Here is a 25,542-nt window from a genome sequence, read left to right as displayed (position 1 = left end):
TGGATGACCTCACCATGGGCCTTTCATGACCTCACAATGGACGACCTCACAATGGGCCTCTAATGACATCACAATGGATGACGTCACAATGGGACTCTTGTCACCTCACAATGGAAGACCTCACAATGGATGACCTCACAATGGGACTCTTGTGACCTCACAATGGACGACCTCACAATGGACGACCACACAATGGGCCTCTAATGACATCACAAAGGAGGACATCACAATGGATGATGTCACAATGGAACTCTTGTCACCTCACAATGGAGGCCCTCACAATGGAAGACCTCACAATGCACGACCTCACAATGGGCCTCTAATTACCTCACAATGGATGACCTCACAATGGATGACCTCACAATGGGACTCTTGTGACCTCACAATGGACGACCTCACAATGGGCCTCTAATGACATCACAATGGATGACGTCACAATGGACGACCTCACAATGGACGACCTCACAATGGGACTCTTGTGACCTCACAATGGAAGACCTGACAATGGATGACCTCACAATGGACGACCTCACAATGGGCCTCTAATGACATCACAATGGATCACCTCACAATGGACGACATCACAATGGATGACCTCAAAATGGGATTATTGTGACCTCACAATGGAAGACCTCACAATGGAGGAACTCACAATGGGCCTCTAATGACATCACAATGGATGACCTCACAATGGGTCTCTTTTGACCTCACAATGGAAGACGTCACAATGGAGGACCTCACAATGGACGACCTCACAATGGAGGACCTCACAATGGGCCTCTAATGACATCAAAATGGATGATCTCACAATGGACGACCTCACAATGGATGACTTCCCAAAGGACGACATCACAATGGATGACCTCACAATGGGAAGTTTGTGACCTCACAATGGAAAACCTCACCATGGATGACCTCACAATGGATGACCTCACCATGGGCCTTTCATAACCTCACAATGGATGACATCACAATGGACGACCTCACAATGGGCCTCTAATGACATCACAACGGATGACCTCACAATGGGACTCTTGTCACCTCACAATGGAAGACCTCACAACGGATGACCTCACAATGGGACTCTTGTCACCTCACAATGGAAGACCTCACAACGGATGACCTCACAATGGGACTCTTGTCACCTCACAATGGAAGACCTCACAATGGATGACCTCACAATGTACGACCTCACAATGGGCCTCTAATGACATCACAATGGATGACCTCACAAAGGAGGACATCACAATGGATGACGTCACAATGGAACTCTTGTGACCTCACAATGGACGACCTCACAATGGACGACCTCACAATGGACGACCTCACAATGGGACTCTTGTGACCTCACAATGGACAACTTCAAAATGGGCCTCTAATGACATCACAATGGACGACCTCACAATGGACGACCTCACAATGGACGACCTCACAATGGACGACCTCACAATGGACGACCTCACAATGGGACTCTTGTGACCTCACAATGGAAGACCTGACAATGGATGACCTCACAATGGACGACATCACAATGGATGACCTCAAAATGGGATTATTGTGACCTCACAATGGACGACATCACAATGGATGACCTCAAAATGGGATTATTGTGACCTCACAATGGAAGACCTCACAATGGAGGAACTCACAATGGGCCTCTAATGAGATCACAATGGATGACGTCACAATGGGACTCTTGTCACTTCACCATGGATGACCTCACCATGGATGACCTCACCATGGGACTCTTGTGACATCACAATGCATGACCTCACCATGGACGACATCACAATGGATGACCTCACAATGGAACTCTTGTGACCTCATAATGGAGGCCCTCACAATGGAAGACCTCACAATGGACGACCTCACAATGGGCCTCTAATGACATCAAAATGGATGATCTCACAATGGACGACCTCACAATGGGCCTCTAATGACATCGCAATGGAAGCCCTCACAAAGGACGCCCTCACAATGGACGACCTCACAATAGGCCTCTAATGACATCGCAATGGATGATGTCACAATGGACGACATCACAATGGATGACCTCACAATGGGACTCTTGTCACCTCACAGTGGAAGACCTCACAGTGGAAGACCTCACAGTGGAAGACCTCACAGTGGAAGACCTCACAGTGGGACTCTTGTGACCTCACCACGGACGACCTCACCACGGACGACCTCACCATGGGACTCTTGTGACCTCACCACGGACGACCTCACCCTGGGCCTTTCATCACCTCACCACGGACGACCTCACCACGGACGACCTCACCCTGGGCCTTTCATCACCTCACAACGGACGACATCATAACGGACGACCTCACAATGGGCCTCTAATGACCTCACAATGGAAGACCTCACAATGGGCCTCTAATGACCTCACAACGGACGACCTCACAACGGACGACCTCACAATGGGCCTCTAATGACCTCACAATGCAAGACCTCACAATGGGCCTCTAATGACCTCACAACGGACGACCTCACAACGGACGACCTCACAACGGACGACCTCACCCTGGGCCTTTCATGACCTCAGAATGGACGACATCACAATGGGCCACCTCACAATGGGCCACCTCACAATGGGCCACCTCACAATGGGCCACCTCACAATGGGCCACCTGTGACCTTACAGTGGGCATTTCCTGACCTCAAAATATAGATTGAAACCAAAAGCATGAAAAGAATATGGAAGAGAACAACAAGAATACAAATAAGAACCATCTCCTTAACAATTAGAAGAACATTAACAAGAACATAAGCAACAAAAAACACTACTTGAAAAATCAAAAAAGAAACATTTCCATACCACGGTCATGACGGCGTCTGCGGGCCCAGCGCTTGCTGGCAGCAGCCAGGGTGAAGGGGCCCGTGGCCTGCAAGGGCCAAGGAGCCGTTGGCATTTGCAGCCCCGAGCGCAGGGCTCTCTGTGCCAGGGGTCTCTCTGTGCCGAGCGGTGGGGCCCGGAGCAGGCAGTGCCGGGCCTGCCCGCAGCAGCCTCCTTCCCCCGGCAGCCCCTCTGGCAGGGACGCGGGGAGCCCAGGGCCAAGCGGAGCAGAGAACAGGGCAAGGGCAGCGGTGCCAGCGCCGAGGGGGGCGCGGGGCTTTGGGGCCTCCCTTGGGAGGCGTCGCGCAGGCTGCCCCGGAGCCCCGCAGCTGCCCCGCACCCTGTGGGCACCACGAGTGGCCCTGGTGCTGCGCAGACCTGCTGCTCACCTGGCCTTGCTGCTGCGTGGCCAGCGCTGGGGCCACTGCTCCACGGAGCCCTGGGGAGCATCGGTGTTCCCGTGGCGATAACTGCCCCTCTGGAATGTTCCGTGCTTGCCGGGGGGTGACAGCAGCGGCAGGGGCCAGGGGGCCGCCGTGAGGAAGGCTGCTGCTGTGCTGGGCTCCTCCTGGCACGGATGAGCCCGGTGGCAGAGAGCAACGTGCGGCCTCGGCCTTGCTGGCTGCCAAGGAGGGCTCCTCAGGCAGCGCCCTGGCACGGCTGCCGCCTGCCTGCCCACAGGCCGGGCTCCGCTCAGGGCTCTGCTTTGAGCCCTGCGTCGTGGTGGGCTCCACGTTGTTGCTCTACCCTTTAGGACTTCTTGACCCAGGCCTCCCATCGATCAGCTCCACGTGTCTTATCTCTAGACACTTGACATCCCGTCTCTGCAAGGACTGGGATATCTCCATACAATTTACGACTCCTTGGCCTCCGCGTCCCGTCTCCGGGAAGACCGGGATCTCTTATCTCCATACGATTTACGACTTTTTCACCTTGGGATCCTGCTTCTGGGAGGACTGTGGCATCAGCTCCAGGTGTTCTATCTCCTTCAGCACGAGGCCCAAATGATGCTCTGCAGCGTCTACGGAGCGGCGCTGGCACTGGAGCTGGAGGAAGAGGAGCACCAGAGCACGCACAAAGGGGCAGACTCTGCAAGAACGGAGACATAAAAGGAGCACGGATTTCCCCCTCCGCCGCTGTGTGCTATTTCCCACCCAGGTGTGTGGTTCATCCCCTGCACCCACTCGCACGCTTTCTGGCCCTCAACATCCCTTGCACCGAGGGCTGCGGGACAGCGCCTGCACCCAGGCACCTGTGTCTGCACCCAAGCGCAGCCAGCGACACTCAGCTGCACTGGGGTGGTGGCAACTACAATCCTGCTGCATCTCTCCCGCTTGCTTCTCTTTTCCTTCCTTTTCCCTTCTTTTCCGCCCTGGCCTATTGTGCGTATGAGAATAAAACTTACAAGCTTTTTTGACATTTGACCCAGTTTGTGTTTTAATCTCACTCTTGGGCTTGTATCGAAACTTCCCCTGACACCGCGGCTTCCATCTCTGCAGACACACGCACTCCCTCGCCCCCACGTTAGTCGTCCCACTGCTTTTCCCACCGGCCCGGCCCTGGCTCCCGCACCGCCCCCCCCCCCGCCCACACCACCACTTTACTGGGTCGGGATGGTTCTTTTCCGCCAAAATGCCGCGGCGGGGGTGCTCGTCCGCTGACGGGGCCTCCTCAGCTTTCCTTATCCTCGTGCTTTTCGCTCTCTTTTGGCCGTTTTTCGCGGCCGCTTCTCGGCTCGCGGCTGCGCCGGCGGTGCCTCATGGCGGAAGGGCACTGCGCGTGCGCGGGGGCGGGGATTGCGGCTCCTGCCCACTGCGCACGCGCCCTCTCGGTAGCCGCGGGCGGGCGGGGGAAGGAGGGAGTCCTCCCGGGGTGGGGGGGCGGGCACGCGGCACCGGGAGGCGGTTGCCCGCCCCCTACGGTCGCCATGGAAACAGCGGGGCCGGTTGCGCAATGGCCTTTATGGTCGCCCTGGAAACACGGGCGGGGCGAAGGGGAGAGGGGGACCGGGAGGGATTCGGGGTGGGTAGAAAAAGGAAAATAATAAAAATAATAAGAATAATTAGAGGAAGAAGAAGAAGATGAAGAAGAAATAATAATAATAATAATAATAATAATAATAATAATAATAATAATAATAATAATAATAATAATACTATGACAAGGAAAACTAAGGCGCGGTTGGAACGCAATCTGGCAAGGGACGTTAAAAAAAAAACAACAAAAAACATCTTCAAATACATTAACAGCAAAAGGAAGATCAGGGAAAACGTGGGTCCGCTGGCGGACGAAATGGGCACCCTGGTTACAAATAACACAGAAAAAGCAGAGTTCTGAATGCCTTCTTTGCTTCGGTGTTTACCAAGGGCAGCCCTTTAGAGCCCCAGGCCCTAGGGACAAGAGAAGAAGCCGGGGAAGACTTGCCCTGGGTAGAGGAAGATTGGGTCAGAGAGCACCTAAGGAAACTTGATACCCACAAATCCATGGGCCCTGATGGGATGCACCCCAGAGTGCTGCGTGAGCTGGCAGATGCCATAGCTAAGCCGCCCTCCATCATCTTTGAAAGATCCTGGAGAACCGGGGAGGTGCCAGAAGACTGGAAGAAGGCCAATGTCACGCCAGTCTTCAAAAAAGGCAAGAAGGAGGACCCAGGTAACTACAGGCCAGTGAGCCTCACCTCCGTCCCTGGAAAAGTGATGGAACGGCTCATACTGGCTGTTGTCTCCAGGCACGTGGAGGACAAGAAGGTGCTCAAGAGTAGTCAGCATGGATTCACCAAGGGGAGATCTTGCTTGACTAATCTGATAGCCTTCTGTGATGAAATGACCAGCTGGATAGATGAGGGGAGAGCGGTGGATGTCGTCTATCTCGACTTCAGCAAGGCTTTTGACACCGTCCCTCACAACATCCTCCTGGGCAAGCTCCAGAAGTGTGGGATAGATGAGTGCACAGTGAGGTGGATTAGGAACTGGCTGGATGGCAGAGCTGTCACGGAACGAGTGGTGGTGGGGGGGGCGGTGAGTGACACAATGCACTTCAATCGTGGGAAAGAAATAGGAATAGGTTTTATTGGTAATGACAATGGTTTCACGAGATTCTATGGCAAGGTCACTTATTAGTTACTGCATGGAGGTTCAAGATATACACAGAATTATCAAGGACACCCTCCCGTTGGGTCACGAGGTTCAGACTGGACCCCCTTGCTTTCCAAACTCCTTCTGAGCGGAATCTGGGTGCGGCTGGATCCAGTCCTAGTCCCAGACCTGGTCAACGGTTTATGTCTAAGGGATTTGTGCACAGTTACAAAGTAAGGTTTACAAATTCAGAAAGAGAAAGGCGCGCTATAGTCACTTACCACGAATCTGTAGTGGAAAGGATCTCTTAACCTCGAGGAGTATCCTTGAGAGGCATCCCTGCTCAAGAGGAGATCCCAGCGTGCAGCCCGCTGCCATGCAAGGAGAGCTCAATGGGCTCTTGGGCTGTTTCCGTATTTGTGGGATAAGATGATTGACTGATAGTCATTCTTTCAATTCAGAAATGACTGTTGGCTGATATACTCACAGTTAGCCTTATCTCTCCATCAGGATAGGGCCATCAGGACTGTTATTGATGGTTGATGTCTGGGTGGGGGAAGAAATCAGGGAAGCAACTACCAGGATCAGATAATGTGGTAGTTAACACCTGAACAGGGCTACCTGTGAGAAGTCAGGATGAGCTGGGGAAGGAGCATATCCGTCACAAGAGCTCAGAGGGTGGTGATCAGTGGTGCAGAGTCTGGTTGGAGGCCTGTAGCTAGCGGGGTCCCCCAGGGGTCAGTCCTTGGTCCTGTCCTGTTCAATTTATTCCATCCAATGACCTGGATGAAGGCACAGAGTGCTCCCTCAGAAAGTTTGCTGATGATACCAAACCGGGAGGAGTAGCCGATACCCCAGAGGACTGCACTGCCATCCAGAAGGACCTGGACAGACTGGACAACTGGACAGTGAAAAACCTCATGAAATTCAACAAGGCCAAGTGCAAGGTTCTGCACCTGGGGAGGAATAACCCCAGACACCAGTACAGGCTGGGGACTGACCTTCTGGAGAGCAACTCTGCAGAGAAAGACCTGGGTGTCGTGGTGGACGACAAGTTGACCATGAGGCAGCAGTGTGCTCTTGTGGCCAAGAAGGCCAATGGGATCCTGGAGTGCATTAAGAAGAGCATCTCCAGCAGGTCGAGGGAGGGGATCCTGCCCCTCTACTCAGCTCTGGTGAGGCCACATCTGGAGTACTGTGTCCAGTTCTGGGCCCCACAGTATAAGAGGGATGTGGAGCTGCTGGAGAGAGTCCGGCGCAGGGCCACAAGGATGATGAGGGGCCTGGAACATCTGCCCTATGAGGAGAGGCTGAGGGAGCTGGGCCTGTTCAGCCTGGAGAAGAGAAGGCTGAGAGGGGATCTAATCGGTGTATAAAAGTACCTCAAGGGAGGGAGTAAAGAGGATGGTGCTGGTCTCTTTTCAGTGGTGGCCACCGACAGAACTAGAGCTAATGGCCACAAACTGAAGCACCAAAAGTTCCACAGGAAATTAAGGAAAAGTTTTTTAACAGTGAGGGTGACAGAGTGCTGGAACAGACCGCCCGGAGAGGTTGTGGAGTCTCCTTCTCTGGAGATCTTCAAAACCCGCTTGGATGCAGTCCTGTGCCACGTGCTCTAGGTGACCCTGCGTGTGCAGGGGGGTTGGACTAGATGACCTCCAGAGGTCCCTTCCAACCTTAAGCATTCTATGATTCTATGAAACAGCAGAAGTCAGATTCTGCAATTCTGCAATAAAAGGCACGACCAAACACTGCCATGCACACGCACAGTGTGCATTCATGCACCAAGTTGATGACAGAGGGATTGCCACATTGTTATTCTGACATATTTCTACTTCAGCATTTTTAACTTGTAAGTCTTCTGCAAGAAATAGTCTTGCAGATGAAATGAGAATGACACGACTTTGCGGGTCGCCAGTGGGAATGACACAGAAGGGTGGTCGCCATGGGAATGACACGGTGCAGGGGTTGCCATGGGAATGACATGACAGGGGGATCACAATGGGAATGACATGTCGGGGGCGGATCACAATGGGAATTACATGGCAGGGTGGTCGCAAAGGGAATGACACGGTGCAGGGGTCGCCATGGGAATGACATGACAGGGGGATCACAATGGGAATGACATGTCGGGGGCGGATCACAATGGTATTTACATGGCAGGGTGGTCGCCAATGGGAATGACACAGTGGACTGGGCTGTCTACGTACCAGGCTAGAGGCTGGGGCTGGGCTGAGGCGCCGGCGGAGAGGAGGCCAGAGGGGAGCCCAGCGCAGGCCGGCACGCTGGTATAGAGGGCAGAGCAGAGCAGCGGGTGGAGGGCCAGGCTGGGGGAGGAAGCTCCGGGCAGGCTTCGGTGAGGGCAGGAGCCGGGCTTCATCGGCCCAGGGCTGATGACCTGGAGGAAGGGATGGAGTGCTCCCTCAGCAAGTTTGCTGATGCTACCAAACTGGGAGGAGTAGCTGATACCCTAGAGGGCTGCGCTGCCATGCAGAGGGACCTGGACAGGCTAGGTGGTGAGAAAACTTATGAAATTCAGCAAGGGCAAGTGCAAGGTCCTGCACCTGGGGAGGATTAACCCCAGTCACCAGTACAGGCTGGGGACTGACCTTCTGGAGAGCAGCTCTGCAGAGAAGGACCTGAGTGACAAGTCGACCATGAGGCAGCAATGTGTCCGTGGCCAAGAAGGCCAATGGGACCCTGGGGTGCGTTAAGAAGAGCATCTCCAGTAGGTCGAGGGGGGTGATTCTGCCCCTCTACTCAGCCCTGGGGAGGCCGTATCTGGAGAACCGTGTCCAGTTCTGGGCTCCGCAGTCCAGAACTCCCTCCGCAGAGGGATGTGGAGCTACTGGAGAGAGTCCAGCACAGAGCTACAAGGATGATGAGGGGCCTGGAGCATCTGCCCTATGAGGAGAGACTGAGAGAGCTGGGCCTGTTCAGCCTGAAGAAGAGAAGGCTGAGAGGGGAACGGATCACTGTATAGAAATACCTCAAGAGAGGCAGTGAGGAGGAACGGGCGGCCTCTTTTCAGTGGTGGCCACTGGCAGAACTAGAGGAAAAGGCCACAAACTGAAACATGAGAAGTTCCACAGGAACTTAAGGAAAATTTTCTTGACAGTGAGGGTGACAGAGCACTGGAACAGGTTGCCAAGAGACATTTTGGAGTCTCCTTCCTTGGAGATCTTCAAAACCAACTTGGACTCAATCCTGTGCCACATGCTCTGCATGACCCTGCGTGTGCAGGGGGGTTGGACTGGATGATCTCTAGAAGACCCTTCCAAACTTAACAATTCTATGATTTTATGATAGGTAGGCTTAGGCTAGGTGAGGCTGGGCTTCAGGCTGCCAAAAGTCCTTGGAACGAGTGGAAGGTACCACCTGCTGATTGTTACAACCCTGTGACTTACAGGCAAAGAGACTTTCCCTTTGTGCTTCTTTTGCTGACCTCTTCCTTTCATAGAGCTGGTCAGCACCAGTGGGAGAATCTTGCGTGGGGGTCAACCTACATCGCTGAGATAGTAACATGCTTCTGGTTGTTGCTAGCGCTGCTGCTGCGACGCTAGTTTCAATCATGCGGCTGTTCAAGTTGGAATGGACAGGACGCCATTGAGAAGGGCCCAAAGGAAAATCATGGTGTCACATCAGGTTCCATTGGATCTGAAACTCGTCGCGTATGATGAGCTCTCTTCAGGGAAAGTACTTAGTTTTTCTAGGTTAGAGTTACAGGTCTCTCTGAAATGAATTCAACTGGAAGGAGCCACCTTTCATGCCTTGAATTCATCTCAGCTTGGAGCCAGAAAGAGCTCAGGTCAAGTACGTAGCACAAAGGGCTGACATGCTCCAAGCTGATCTTTGTGCACAGCCAAAACTGCAGAGAAGCTACTTCTTCTCAGACATAAATATGTAAATTTGGCAAATTTCACCCCACGCGCTAATATTTTAAGGAATTTCTATTTCCAAAGCTAGACTTTATTGCAGCCCTTTTGGCCCAAGTATTAAGTGATTCTTCCCCTGCAAAACAAAATTGATAGGACAGAGACCCTAGCAGCAAGTTTCTCAGCTCAGAGCGAGGAGGCTCTCTGCAATGTGGCAGCTCTAGCAAGCCGGCACAGTGGCAGCTCCTGACAAAAGACTTGCTGCAGCGCCGAGCCCCTAAAGGGCTCCTCGAGCATCCTCAGCAGCTCTGAGCGCCGGCACCTCCTCTGCACTCGCAGCACGTGCAAGCCGCAGTCCTGCTCACCACGGCCTGGAGACCCTGTCCTGCGCCCACTGCTCAGCTCCCCGGAGGCTCTCGCTGGGATTAAAAATTCCGAGCCAGCAGCACCACTCTGCACTTCAGGGAGCGCTTGGGATTTTGTATTTCCTTCCTTCCTTCCTTCCTTGCTTCCTCCTTTCCTTCCTTTTTTCTCAGCTGCCAAACATTCACTTCTAAACGCAGCTCTCGTCACAGAATTGATAGGGAATATTGCATTTCTTTAGCCCTTAGACTTTGGGTGGTATTTACAGACTCTATGGCCATCTGATTCTCTCACATTTAGCTCGTTACAAAACAGGAGACAAGAGCACTGAGAACGGCACAGGGTTTTGAATAAGAGGGCTGCTAAACAGCAACTGTAAGGTAAAGTCCATAACTGTTTGTTATGGACTAGAAGTCTTGGACTGGGAATCTTTGCCAGTTTTTGAATTCTTTGCAGCTTTTCTTTTGTGCCTTCTTAGAACTGCACGAGAGGTTTTAAATTGACATGGGACAGTAGAGCTTGCAAATTTCTTGCAAGCTTCAGGCAAGGAAGAGCTTCAAAGCAGGAGAAATGCATGAGCTGAAAATGATGGTGAAATAAAATATCGGAAATGGCTGGAATTGTTCGACATTGAGAATGGGGAGGTTCAGCACAAAACCACGAAGAAACTTAAGGGAATGAAGAAGAGATGAAGTGAAGCAACATACAGATTTACTAGAGAAGAAAACAGAAGAAATGCAGAATTTGAAAACGATTGTGAAATGCAATGCCAGGAATAGTTGGAATTGTCCCACATCTGACAACAGGGAGGCTCAGCACAAATCCATGAAGAAGAGAGGACCTGAAGCAACATTCAGTTTTAATAAGCAGGAAAGACAAAGAAATGCAGATTTTGAAAACGATTGTGAAATACAATGCCAGGATTAGTGGGAATTGTCCCACAGCTTAGAATGGCAAGTTTCAGCACAAAGCCCTGAAGAAACTCAATGGAATGAAGAAGAGATTAACTGAGGCAACATACAGATTTACTAGAGAAGAAAAGAGAAGAAATAGAGAATTTGAAAACGATTGTGAAATACAATATGAGGAAGGATTGGAATTGTCCAACACCTGACAACAGACAGGTTCAGCACAAAGCCATGAAGAAGAGACAACCTGAAGCAACATTCAGTTTTAATAAACAGGAAAGCCAAGGAAATGCAGATTTTGAAAACAGATGTCAAATACAATAGCAGTAAGGGTTGGAATTGTCCAACAATTGAGAATGGGGAGGTTCAGCACAAAGCCCCGAAGAAACTCAACGCACTGAAGACGAGATTAACTGAGGCAACATACAGATTTACTAGGGAAGAAAAGCGTAGAAATAGAGAATTTGAAAGCAATTGTGATATACAATGTCAGGAAGGGTTGGAATTGTCCAACACCTGACAACAGACAGGTTCAGCACAAAGCCACAAAGAAAGAGAACGGAATGAAGAAGAGATTAGCTGATGAAACATTCAGATTTACTGAAGAAGAAAGCAGAAGAAATAGAGAATGTGAAAACAATTGTGATATACAATACCAGGAATGGTTGGAATTGTCCAACACCTAAAAATGGGGAGGTTCAGCACAAAGCCACGTAGAAGAGATGAACTGAAACAACATTCTGATTTACTAAACAAGGAAGCAGAAGAAATGGAAAATATTAAAGCTATTGGGAAATACAATACCAGTAATAGTTGGAATTGTCCAACACCTGACAACAGACAGGTTCAGCACAAAACCACGAAGAAACTCATTGGAGTGAAGAAGCGATTAACTGAGGCAACATTCCGATTTACTAGAGAAGAAAACAGAAGAAATGCAGAATTTGAAAACAATGTCAAATACAATAGTAGTAAAGGTTGGAATTGTCCAACATCTAACAACAGACAGTTTCAGCAAAAAACCACGAAGAAAGTGAATGGAATGAAGAAGAGATTAGCTGATGAAACATTCAGATTTACTGAGGAAGAAAGCAGAAGAAATAGTGACTTTGAAAACAATTGTGATATACAAAACCAGGAAGGGTTGGAATTGTCCAACACCTGACAAGAGAGAGGTTCAGCACAAAGTCACGAAAAAGAGACGACCTGAAGCAACATTCAGTTTTAATAAACAGGAAAGCCAAGGAAATGCAGATTTTGAAAACAATTTTGAAATACAATGCCAGGATTAGTGGGAATTGTCCAACAATTGAGAATGGGGAGGTTCAGCACAAAACCACGAAGAAACTCATTGGAGTGAAGAAGAGATTAACTGAGGCAACATTCCGATTTACTAGAGAAGAAAACAGAAGAAATGCAGATTGTGAAAACAATTGTCAAATACAATAGTAGTAAAGGTTGGAATTGTCCAACACCTGACAACAGACAGGTTCAGCACAAAACCACGAAGAAACTCATGGGAGTGAAGAAGAGATTAACTGAAGCAAAATTCTGATTTACTAGAGAAGAAAACAGAAGAAATTCAGAATTTAAAATGATTGTGAAATACAATACCAGGAATGGTTGGAATTGTCCAACACCTGACAACAGAGAGGTTCAGCACAAAGCCACGAAGAAGAGACGACCTGAAGCAACATTCAGTTTTAATAAAAAGGTAAGCCAAGGAAACGCAGATTTTCAAAACGCTTGTGAATTACAGTGCCAGGAATGGTTGGAATTGTCCAACAGTTGACAATGGGGAGGTTCAGCACAAAACCACGAAGAAACTCATTGGAGTGAAGAAGAGATTAACTGAGGCAACATTCCGATTTACTAGAGAAGAAAACAGAAGAAATGCAGATTGTGAAAACAATTGTCAAATACAATAGTAGTAAAGGTTGGAATTGTCCAACACCTGACAACAGACAGGTTCAGCACAAAACCACGAAGAAACTCATTGGAGTGAAGAAGAGATTAACTGAAGCAAAATTCTGATTTACTAGAGAAGAAAACAGAAGAAATTCAGAATTTAAAATGATTGTGAAATACAATACCAGGAATGGTTGGAATTGTCCAACACCTGACAACAGAGAGGTTCAGCACAAAGCCACGAAGAAGAGACGACCTGAAGCAACATTCAGTTTTAATAAAAAGGTAAGCCAAGGAAACGCAGATTTTCAAAACGCTTGTGAATTACAATGCCAGGAATGGTTGGAATTGTCCAACAGTTGACAATGGGGAGGTTCAGCACAAAACCACGAAGAAACTCATTGGAGTGAAGAAGAAATTAACTGAGGCAACATTCCGATTTACTAGAGAAGAAAACAGAAGAAATGCAGAATTTGAAAATAATTGTCAAATTATTGTCAAATTGTCAATACCAGGAAGGGTTGGAATTGTCCAACACCTGACAACAGAGAGGTTCAGCACAAAGCCACGAAGAAGAGACGACCTGAAGCAACATTCTCTTTTAAGAAACCGAAAAGCCAAGGAAATGCAGATTTTGAAAACGATTGTGAAATAAAATACCAGTAAGGGTTGGAATTGCCCAACACTTGACAACAGAGAGGTTTATCACAAAGCCACGAAGAAGAGACAACCTGAACCAACATTCAGTTTTAATAAACCGAAAAGCCATGGAAATGGAGATTTTGAAAACGATTGTGAAATACAATGCCAGGAATAGTTAGAATTGTCCAACAATTGAGAATAGGGATGTTCAGCACGAAGCCACGAAGAAACTCATTGGAGTGAAGAAGAGATTAACTGAGACAACACTCCGATTTACTAGAGAAGAAAACAGAAGAAATGCAGAATTTGAAAACAATTGTCAAATACGATACCAGGAAGGGTTGGAATTGTCCAACATCTGCCACAGGGATGTTCAGCACAAAGCCATGAAGAAGAGATGAACTGAAGCAGCATTTAGATTTACTAAAGAGGAGAGCAGAGTAAATGCAGAATTTGAACATGATATTTTCTATGTTTTCTTTCAAGGTAGTATGCTGACCTACTAAAGGGAACTCTGAAAGAACCCTGAAAGAGGTCCAATCTTAAAATGTCTTCATTAACTTTTGCTTAATTACAGTTGCTGAGACAGGGGCTTTAGTAATTAGAGGACAAGGATAGGGAACTTCATTCAGTAACTCCTGAGGTTGAAAATATCATCTACTTACCTACTGTAGCAATTCTGCCCCACAGTCCTCATTTCAGTTTATCACACATTTGAGTCTCCTCCTTATTGTCACTGCCTTGACACTCATTCCCACTGGGATTTTAGCAAGAACATCATGCTACTTTACTACGACAAGAAAGAATCACAGTAAGTTGTTTTTTTTTTTTCCCCCTTTCATCTGGGCCAGAAGAAGAAGAACAGAAGTTACTGGTTTCTATTCCACAAATTTGATGTCAAAGGGAAAAAACAAAATCCACAAATTCAGATATTTCTCTAGTACATACCAACAACTTTTAAGGAGAGTTATGTATTTCTCCAAAATTATTTTGCTACATTCAATTAAGTGGAGCCTGCTTTAGATGCTGGGAATAGCAGGTAGCCAAAGAAAATATAATCTCTAAAAGAATTAATTTCTTTCAAGAATAACTTATTATTCATATAGCTTATATTATTTATATTGCCTATATACAGACAATCATCAGGAGGTTTTTTCTTAAACCTAATTCTCAAAAGAAAAAAAAATCCCCACCAAAATTTTTCCCTCAAATAACTTCCCCCTCAAAATAATTCCCTTTCAACACCCCCCAAGAAAATTCCTAACAAATAATTTTCCATAAAGAAACACTAAAAAAAAAATCCATTCCAAAAAACTATGCCTGACCAAATATTTCCTTCTGATTTTTTTTCCCATCCAGATCATTTTATCCTCTGAAAAAATCACACAAAACACACACACAACTTTTATTTTTTGACAAAACCCTTTCCCTTCCAATAAGGTTTTCCCCTCCAAAGGCTGTTGCAGATGGCTCGGGATTGGGCAATAATCACGCAAAATCAGGTGGCTACGTCAAGCATTATTTCAGGTGAAAGCACATAAACAGAGGAGCAAAATACGGATAGCTGCTCACAACTTAGTACTTGCTAGCAGGATACTGAGCCTGAACATCCTCTCAAGCTGGTGGATTGGAGGGTTGCTGACAGGCTCCCAACTTGGCGGGCGTCCCTGCGGAGACAACGTAGACCTCGGTGTTCGGTGTCTCCCCGTTCCCCTCCCCGCACTGTCTTTTTACGCACGGTGCCTCCTGCCCCGTAGGGCCAGTACGTGCCAGGAGGCAGGCGGGGGGGCGGACAAACTCCACCCTCAGCCACATAACCTTCCCTCCCGGGTGCGCAAGCGCGCGTACCGGTAGGGGGTCCCAGCCCTCAGTCTGAGGGTCCTGCCTTCCTCATCTTCCTCCTCCTCCTGGTGCGGCTGACCTTCAAACTGGGTTAGAGGACGTCTGCGGTTAAGCTGGCTGCAAGCCCGGTTGAGCAGCCACCTTCAACTGGTTTTGGACGGAGTCGGCTGTGAACATGGCTGAGCAGCCGCCTCCGTGTTCCTTATCGTTCCGCCCAAATGGGCAAACATCTTATTTCTCAAGGTCTGGATTCTGTTTCGCACAATAGTCTTATGACCTTACAGAGCATAAATAATCATAAAAATATCTACCTCCTATACATGCCGCCCCGTGATCTGTAGAGGTCAACCTATTGTAGCGAAGCACCCGAAGAGATAACATTTTCATAGCAGTTTCAACCATACCTCGTGTCAGCATCATTACACAAGGGATACAGTACATAACACAGACAAATACAGCAAATAGAAATAATAGCCCCAATAGCAGTTTCTGTAGCCATGGCCAACCCCACTTCCACTGTCCGAATGCATTCCAGTCATCAGCATCTCTTAGTTATGAGTCAGATCCTGTAAGGCCTGGATCTGGCAATGTATAGACTTGGAGTGGTCGCTTGGATTCATATAGCACATGCCTCCTACCTCTTCACACCCATGGCCATGCATAAGCAATAACATATCTATGGCAGTGTGGTCTTGTACAGTTGCGTGCTGAATCGAGTCCACTTCTACTCACAATGAGGACAAAGCTGTCGTTGTAGCATTGCTGGACTTTGCTAGCCAGCATCCCAGTCTGCACAACGTGGTCAATGCTTGCTCGGCAGCGATCCCCGGAGCCAATGGCAACGCTATAATATTTTTCTCTGTTGTCCCAAAGTCATTTAGGTTGGTAGAGACGATAGACACAGACAGATGCAACCATTTTAAGGGAAAGTTCCTTCAAGGTGTCATGATTGCCCTGGGGATTCAAGGGGACTTGCATACCCCTTGGCATCTCCAGAGCTCTGGTACAGTGCAAAGGATGAATGGGAACATTAAAAGGCATCTTCTAAAATTGGTATGAGAAGCTAAGATGCCATGGAGACAACTTCTACCATTCAAGAATGAGAACAAAACCTAGGGGAGACATTTAACTGTTCTCCTTTGAAAGAATATTCAAGATTCCCCACCCTACTAACACCCAAGCTGCCGGGAAGGTAGAGATGAGTGATCAATATGTGGGCAGAATACTTTCCCGTGTAAAGTCTCTCCAACAGGAAGTCCAGCTCGCACAGATCCTGCCCTTGGATTTTGCATGACCAGGACATGGGTTCTTGGTCAAAAAGCGGAAAAAGCACCACTGGCAGCAAAGTGGAGTGGACCTTAGAACCACAGAAACATCAGTCAAGACAGCTGAGCATGGATGGCCATGATGCCTGAAATCTGGACTTCTCAGTTAAAGGAAAAGGATGGAAAGCCCCGGATAACTCTCCTTAGAGCTGTAACGCTGTCTGGGGTTGGGTCAGGAGAATAAATGCTGGGTCTGTGGGAGTCCAGGAGGATATGAAGACTAGCCATGGCTGCCAGCCCTATGGAACCCAGGTGCTTAGTTAATAACTTATGCAGAGTTCACTATGCTTCTAAAGATGGGTGTAGAGGTTTGTAAAAACAAATATTGAAAAAAAAGAAGAGAGGGAGGGATTGAGCAGAATACACAAGTTTCTGTATTCACAAATAAGGGGACTTCCCCACAGTCTTTGGCTGATGAGTGGGACAAAGGAATATATGCAGGAGAGGAGACTGAGCGGAGCCATGAGTGAGTGGGACAGGAGAGCATAGGCCAAAAGGAAGGTGAGCTCAGGTTGAGAGCAGATGGAAGGAGGCAGGAGTTTGGTGTAGGCAGGCCGGGAAGGATGTAACTTCTGAGCACCTTGGCCAACGGGGAAAAGGAGAGGGCGTCCCTCACTCGAGAAATTAGGATAAAAGGGGGCTGCATTCTCCAGCAGTTGGAGAGACCCCACAGGAATATGCCCGGTGGACTCTTCCTTTATTCAAATAAAGTTTTAAGATTCCTCTGTCTCCTTTTTGGACATGCAGCTCTTGACAGTGAGATTTTCCGCACACAAGTTACTTACACTGTTGTTTTGCAGAATTAAATTAGCCTGTTAGTAACCACTGTTAATAAAGGGAACATTAAATCCACTCACATTCTCAATATTGAACAATGCTGACCATAATAGAACGGGAATGTAAAAGATCTTTGTGCAAGTATTCTGAGAGACCAAATTATCAAGTGGATATAGAACTGTATGTAACAACCATACTTAGAAAAGCATTTATAGAGTCTAGTGAAAAATGAGCTTCAAGCTGAACAAATTCTGCAAGGCATTGCAATATCAAAGAAAAAGACAGCTTTCAAGCCATGAATTTGAAGGAAAACTAACATTTTGCAGAGGCCTTTTCTGATACTTCTATGCCTCTTTTTCATCATAGTTCTTCTTGATAACATTCAGATCTATTTTTAAAATAAACTCTTTTTTTCTTTTTTTTTTCTTGATAATGTGCCAATATTTTGTGAGAGAATTAATTATTCCTGAAGTGATTTAAAAGACTCAAATACTTTGTCATCTTTTTCCCCCCAAAATCCTTCCCATTCTGGCATGATGCATGTCACGTGCCTAAAAGTGTGGAGAACTACAGCATAAATCCAAAAATTATCTTCATTTCCTGATATACAGAAATAACATCAAGCTAGAAGAACGCTTCTGCATTAACAGGATAACTGAAAAAACACTGTAATGATATCCATCTAAAAGGAATTCTAGAACAGCAGTTACTGAATTCCATTCATTACAAATAACACTATAAAGCCACGAATTGGAATCAATTTACACGCTGACACCTGAGAAATGTATTGTTTGTATTTTTCCATCCTGTGCCAAGTGCATAGAGGTATTGTCTTTCATTCATTTCTCAAAAATACAAACATCTCTTCCTTGAAATTCTGTAAATTTGATGGCTTCACAAGTATACGCAAAATAATTTTCACAAGCTTGTTATGCACTGTTATCAATGTTCTTCATATGTAGATTTTATTGAGTATTTCATTGTTAAATTCCTACAAGCAGTAAAAAAGAGACCTGATTTACAGTGTTTCCATATCTGTTGCAGAAGAACAAATACTGGCATTGTGTCATTAATACAGAACTTCAATACAGAACTGCTACTTGTTAAAAAAAAAACTAACATTGCCCTATATAAATAACAAAATACATAAAAAAATACATGAAGAACAAAATACTTTACCCAGACAACAGGTTCATTTCTATGTCCACATTTCTGTTTCCATGGGGGAATCTGAAAGTCATAAGTAATTTTAAATAAAGATTAACACAAGTGGTTCTTTGCCAGGCGACACATCGCACCCGCTTATACCTGTGCTGCAGAAAAACAAAACAAAACAAAACAAAAAAAAACACAGCATCAGTTTTGACATTTCCAGAGCACTCAGCGGCCAACAGCACCGCCTAAATATACCATTCTGCTACACTGGCAGGTTACAGGAAAGATGTGTTGTCTTACAAGCAGCTCCGAAAGCATGAGATAAGTAGGGATCATCAATATGGATCAGTACAGGGTGATCCATAGGCCTCCTATCTGGGCCAGCTGCCGGGCCCCAGAAGCCCAGGCACCCCAAGGCCTTTGAGGCAGCCCCAAGTGCTTCTAGGGCTGCCTTTAACCACAACCCACCGGCCTCCTCTCACTGGAGGTGAAAACTGCACAGAATTCCTCCAGGGGGTACTGATCCCAGCTTCGGGTGTAGCCACACAGCTTCCAAACACCTTCCTCACCCCGCCGCCCCATTTCATGACCTCGCTGCCATTTCATGTCCCCGCCGCTCTGCGCAGGGGCAGATGCTCCTGAAGTTGTCTTCATGTGAAAATCTTTTATTCTGAGGAGAAAACAGGAGCTAAAAATGTTTTCAGATCTGAAAGCCTGTTGTCATCTCGGGACTCACTGATTTAGAAAGAAAATGCATGGGTGCATCACAGGGTAAATGAATAGAAGAAATTACTTGCTGGGAGGCTGCTTGAACACTGGCTCGTGTTGCCAGGAAAGACTGTGGTGGGGTCTCAGTCCCTGGATATCTGAGAATGGCTGAGGTCGGAAGGGACCTCTAGGGATCATCTAGTCCAACCCCGCTGCTCAAGCAGGGTCAAAGCTGACAGGACCTGGCCCCGGTGACGTGGGCAGGGGGCTCCAGCCCTGTTTAATACTTGCCTTGTGTCCTTTTTTTTTTTTTTTCAATAGAGAGAGGAAAGCAAAATGGTGTTTTCCCCACTAAGGGCAACTTTTCCATTGGCAGTGTGGAATAGCACTGTTTCTGGGTATGGGGCAGGCCGCATAGTGTTGGCCCATCCCATTTACAACCCGTCTCCGCGGGTGCTCAAGGCCGGAGCTCTCCATACCGGGAAGCTGCAGCCATCCCACGGCTATTCCAGGAACTGCGAAGGACCCGGGACACGGAGCGCAGGGGCGGCGCCTTTAAGGGGTGGTTCTGGGAGAGCCCCGCCTCCCAGCAAAAAAGGGCAGGGTGGGCGCCCCCCTCAGCCAATCAGGCGTCGACAGAACAGGCGGCCCCAATTTGGAGACGCGCTAAGCAGTGAGAGTGGCGCTGCGCTGTGTCCCTCCGCCCGCGGGCCGGGACTAGCGGCCGCGGAGAAAAGAGTCCGCGGGGGGAGGCGGCCGGCGGCGCTCGGCGGGGGCAGGCGGGAGCCGCGCGGGCTGGCGGCGCGGCGGGGAGCGGCGGGAGCGGCGGGCAGGAGGCGGCGCGGCCGCGAGTGGAGCGGAGCGGGGCACGGCGCGGCGGAGGGATCCGTGGGGAGGGCCACGGCTGCGGCGGAGCGGAGAGCACCGCACCAGAAGTCGCGGTGTCGCCGCGTGCTCTCCTGCGCCATGGCGGTGCCGCCGTCCCGCCGGGCAGGGACGGCAGTGACCAGTTTACCCCGCTGCGCGGTGGCCCTCGCGCCCGGGCCCGTCGCCGCTGCGGATGGCGCCAGGGATGCGGCTGCAGCGGAGGAACCAGAGCCGAGAGCGCAGGAGCAGGGGGTGAGCGCGGCGGGAGGGCGCAGGCGGCTGCAGGAGGGCGGCCCGGAGCGCGGGAAGGGGCCGGCAGCAGCCCCAGGGCAACCCCTCGCCCCCCGCCTCCAGCTGTGGGACCCCTGGGACAGGGCCGCCCGCAAGGGAAACCTGTGACACAGTCCAGGGAAATGTGTAGAGTTACCCCCTGGGGTGCTTTTAAAACAAAGCAGTGTTTAGAAATCATCTTTACTTTGTACTTAATTATGTCAGTCATTTGCATAGCGCAAAATGGTTAAAGTTATTATTTTTTTTTTAAACATCCTAAGGGCAAAACCTTGGAAATCACCAGCTTGCATGGTTCTCAAGGGGGTTACATATCCGTGCTGTCTACATCCCAGTGTTGTTACCACTTGTAAGCGAACAATTTCAGGTGGAAAAGATCATTGTATTTTAATGCATCTTTCCAAATCTGCCAGCCCGCCGTGTTCCTCACAGGCGAGGCTCTTCCCACTGGGATGTTCCACATCGCCGTGGTGACGGAGGGCCCCAACGGATCCAGACGCAAACCGTGCTCTTCCGCGGAGCCCTGCCCTGGAGCCCTGCGTGTCTGCCCATTAATTTTCGGAAAGACAACTTAAAGGGGATTGACACGGATCCAGTGAACATGAGTGCAACTGTGGCTGGCATCAGCGCAATGCAGATAGATAGTGTGGTAAGCGATTTAAGTTGTTGTGTTAGAGGGATTTTTCCAGGGTTTCTGATGGAACCTTTTGTAGGCTGCAGCTTTCTTTAATGTGTGAAATTATTCTGTTGAATTGATCTTTAGGTGCGATTTGATGGGGTGGGTGGTCTTTCCGACCACATTGCAGCCCTAAAAGAGATGGTGCTTTTTCCAGTGGTTTACCCAAAAGTCTTTGAGAAACTCCAAATTCAGCTGCCAAGGTAACACAGCTTTACAAAATGCTAATTCCGCTGTTTTGGGGAGGATATTACACTGAGGCATCAATATATTTGTTTGTGCTTCAAACATTTGGACATTTTTTTTTAGTAGTGAAAATATTTTATTTAAAATGTATAAAGTCTTGAGCATGTGCAGGTTCAAAATGTCAGCAAAGGCCTTGGCATGATTGAAGACCTGGTGTATGGTGCTTGAAAAAGGGAGTATATTAGACAACTCTAATTGAAGAACAAACTAGTATTATAAAACTTGGAGCCCCAGAAGTTGGCTCTTGTTTGTCTCCCTTCTGCCGTGGTCCCTTGTGGTGCCTGGGGGCCGTTTTGGACGTGTCCTGCTGGACACTGCACTCTCTCCAGAGGAGAGCGGGGGTCTGAGTTTGTTAATGCCCTTGGTTAACTTTGCTTATTGGCATGTGACATCCCTTAGAAACACAAAACTTCTCCTGCTCTGACTGTTATCACAATTTGGCTGTTACTGCAGTTGTGGATATAAAGTATTTTGGTTCGGAGGAGGGGGTTGATCATCTTAGAGATGGGGCTTGAAATGGGCGTTTTTGATAATTTTGTTCTATGTGAATCTCTCTTTATTACAGAGGCTGCTTATTCTACGGCCCCCCAGGGACTGGAAAGACCCTGGTTGCCTGGGCCCTTACCAACGAGTGCAGCCAAGGTGGCAGGAAAATATCCTTTTTCATGAGAAAAGGTGCTGACTGCCTCAGTAAGTGGACAGGGGAGTCGGAGCGCCAACTTCATTTGCTCTTTGAGCAGGTAAGGTTGCAGTGTGCTCTGGCAGAGCTGGGACTGTAATTTTTTGTGATGAAGATTTTTTGGAGGAAGACTTGCCCTTTTTTTACTTTATTTATTTATTCTGTCCATTTCTAAGACTGAAATGGGAACACTGGTGTTCTCTTTCCCAGTGCCTCTGTACTTTGGATTGGAGAGTTGAAATCTTGGAGAGGTGTTGGGGAAGATTTAAAAAAACAAACGAACAAAACCCCCAAAATCCTCAAACCACTATTTTTTTCCCCACCAAAACCACAGAGGAGGTTGCACAAGATCATGGCTCAGGTTCAGAGGGAAACAGATGCAGGGGGAGAACACGTCACTCCGTCAGCTCAGTTGTTAGAGATCTCTGTTGCTCTAAAAATCTGCTCCAGTGATGTTGCAACCACAGCGCGTTTCACGCGTTTCCTCTTAGGGTAGCACCGTTTTACTCACGTCATATTCCTGCATCCCTGTTCTATTCCAGGCCCATAAATTTCGTCCTTCCATCATTTTCTACACATAATGTGCTTTATCTTTGTGGAAAGAAGACCAAAACCTGTTTATATATGAAATATTATCCTGCAAACCTGTAGGTCAATTATACTAAATTTCATGTGACTTTAAGCAATAGTTTAAAGGCATTCACTAAGCTTGATATCAGCATAACGTTTAAGTGACCTTCTCTATTTTTGAGAGCCTTAAAATGAGCCCTCTCGCTCATCAGCATCTTAATGAGCAAAAGCTTGTCCTTTCTCAGGGATCACTAGAGAAAATTGCATAATTTAACAAAATTTACTAGTGCAGCAAAATAGTTTTTTTTTTTTTTTTTTTTTTTTTTGTTCAGCTAGCTCAGTTGTATCAACACTGCTGGCCCTTATGGATGGGTTGGATACCAGAGGAGAAGTTGTCGTCATTGGAGCCACCAACAGGCTGGATTGGATAGATCCTGCGCGATGCAGAGCCGGGCGCTTTGAGCGAGAATTCCTTTTTAAACTGCCAGATAAAGAGGTAGGAACTTGTATTCAATCCTGGTGCTCATCCAGCAAATCCTTCTTGCTGACAAAGCCGTGTCACAACACGGTGTCGTGGAGCAGGTAGGCGGGAATGCAGCCCCGTGCAGCTCACACACAGGAGCAATATCCTGAGAGACCGTCCTGGTGTGGAGGGTGGACGTGGTGTGAAAGAAGAGGTACAAGCCCTAGGGAACTCCGTTATCTCAAATAAAACCAAGTTTAAAATCAGCTTTTCACTAAGATCACCGTTTCTCAGCAATGAAAAAATGTGTGTATATAGCAACCCAAATTATTAAAAAAGGAAAAGAAATTCCACATGAAGCTGGTTTTTGTTCTTTTGTTCTGGCTATCGCTACTTAGCTACATTTGAGATAATTTTCTTTGAGGAAATACCTTTCTTTTCCAGTTAAGTTTTCTGTTGTTCTTTTTCCCAAAGATCGTTAGGTCTCATACTTGTCAAAACTTAATAATCACTTGCCTTAATCTGTTAATACCACAGATTCTGCCTCTGCCTTTTGACTCAAGATAAGCTATAATGCAAGCACTCTATTTCTAGGCTAGAAAAGAGATTTTCAAGATTCACACACGAAACTGGACCCCTAAACCATGTGACATGTTCCTTGATGAGCTGGCTGAAAAATCTGCCGGTAAGTTCAAAAATCAAGCGAGTTCCTGCATGTTACTAAGTCTGCAGGAGTTGCAGCTTGTGGCACATGGCAGGTGGGAACCAGGGTGTTGCACCTTGCTGCAGAACTAGCCAGGGAGCCAGCTGTGTGTCCTCAAAGCCATCAGAGTGAGATGATTCCAACCACTTACTGTTTTATTTTCTGTCTCTCCAAACAGCGAGTGGCTTTTGGGGCATCCTCCTTGGGAGAAAAGTTTGGCTTAGAAGGTTCAGGAGAAAAGTCTGGCTGATTTGTAACCATGCAAACCAGCTAACAAAACCTCTGCAGTGCAGCAACACTTTTCACGTTTCCTATTAGACTGTTTTAAACTGCATGCAAAGTCTTCGCGTGTTGCACTTTGGCACCTTGACCTTTCTGTGTTGCCACAGCCTGACATAATGCTCCATTTGATGTTCTGTTTTATTAGGATGCTGTGGTGCTGATATCAAGTCCGCATGTGCTGAAGCCGCCCTCCGTGCTTTGCGACGCCGCTACCTTCAGATATACAGAAGCCCTGAGAAACTGCAGCTTGATGTCTTTTCAATTAAAATAACAGCAAAAGATTTTTTCATGGCTATGGAAAGAATTGTACCAGCTTCACAGAGGTCTGCGGCTTTGCTCAGACAAGCATTATCACCCATTTTTAAACCACTGCTTAATAAGACTTTTCAGAGAATTTTACGAGTCCTGCAGAGAGTATTTCCCCACGCAGAACTTGTCCTAAAGAAGGACCAGCAGCAAGACAGGACCATAACATGTACAGCTGGTTAAAACTACTTGTTGTTTTAGCTATCATCATTTCACCTCATATGAATTGAAGTATTTGTGGATCACACTGGGCGATGTGTGAGATCACGTGCATCAGATTTCCTGGCAACATCCTGCTAGCTTTTCTACCTGGAGAGTTGCTAGGTTCATTTTTATTGGTAGAACAGGCAGAAAGCCACAAGTGCAAGCAGAGACGCTAGGTGACCCATAATTGCTTCCCCTCTCTGTTCTCCGCTTCTACCTTCTCCTCCCTGAGTGATCTTGGAGGATCTTTATGCAGAAGATGTGTTGATCTACACACCCTGGCTTAGGAGTCTTGAGACAAAGGCCAGTTGGTGGCCATCACATTCACTTAATTCCCATACTTTTACTGTGGGACACAGATTCCAGACACACAGCCTCGTGGGTTGTGTGGGTGTCTAGCAAGTACAGGAGTTGTTGCTGATAATCACATTTCTTTGTTCTTGGGGCAAAAAAGGGACTTTTTGCCAATAAAGAAATATAACTTTTGCAAAACATAAGACTTAGGCGAGGTTTGTAGAGCCTTGTGCAATCTCTTTAGACCTGTGGTAGGATCAAGTGTTCAAAAATAGCATTTAGTGTGAGCCCATCCAAGGGAGAAAGAGAGATAAGTGGGTTTTGTGGCTGCTTTGGAAGCTGTATTAGAGTGAGAGACATGCAGACTATCCAGGCAAGTTAACAAACCCTTCTTGTCTTCCAGATGATATGAACGCTACTTTACAAAGCGATTTCATCTGGAGTGATGAAGAGTCACTTTCAGCCTTTGAAGATGAGGAGACTTTTCCTGAAAAGACTTGTCGAAAGAAGAAAAACTTCCTTGACTTCAAGAGGTAAATGCCTGTCCC

At 47.6% G+C, this 25,542-nt stretch overlaps 1 protein-coding gene across 1 annotated transcript; it reads left to right on the top strand.

Moving 5' to 3' along the window:
• Window positions 1-21,172: 21,172 nt before the first annotated feature.
• On the top strand, window positions 21,173-24,679 carry LOC148594946 (ATPase family AAA domain-containing protein 2-like). The gene is made up of 6 exons (XM_088523296.1): window positions 21,173-21,220; window positions 21,335-21,450; window positions 22,059-22,183; window positions 23,075-23,238; window positions 23,800-23,890; window positions 24,336-24,679. Exons 1-6 carry the CDS (start codon window positions 21,173-21,175, stop codon window positions 24,677-24,679), a joined length of 888 nt encoding a protein of 295 aa, XP_088379422.1.
• The last annotated feature ends 863 nt before the right edge of the window (window positions 24,680-25,542 follow it).

Source organism: Tinamus guttatus, unplaced genomic scaffold, assembly GCF_059628265.1.
Source record: "Tinamus guttatus ecotype Peru unplaced genomic scaffold, ASM5962826v1 Tinamus_guttatus_pri_ptg000178l, whole genome shotgun sequence".
NCBI lineage: Eukaryota > Metazoa > Chordata > Aves > Tinamiformes > Tinamidae > Tinamus > Tinamus guttatus.
The sequence above is the reverse complement of the archived record's forward strand: the minus strand, read 5'-3'. Positions and strand labels throughout refer to the sequence as shown.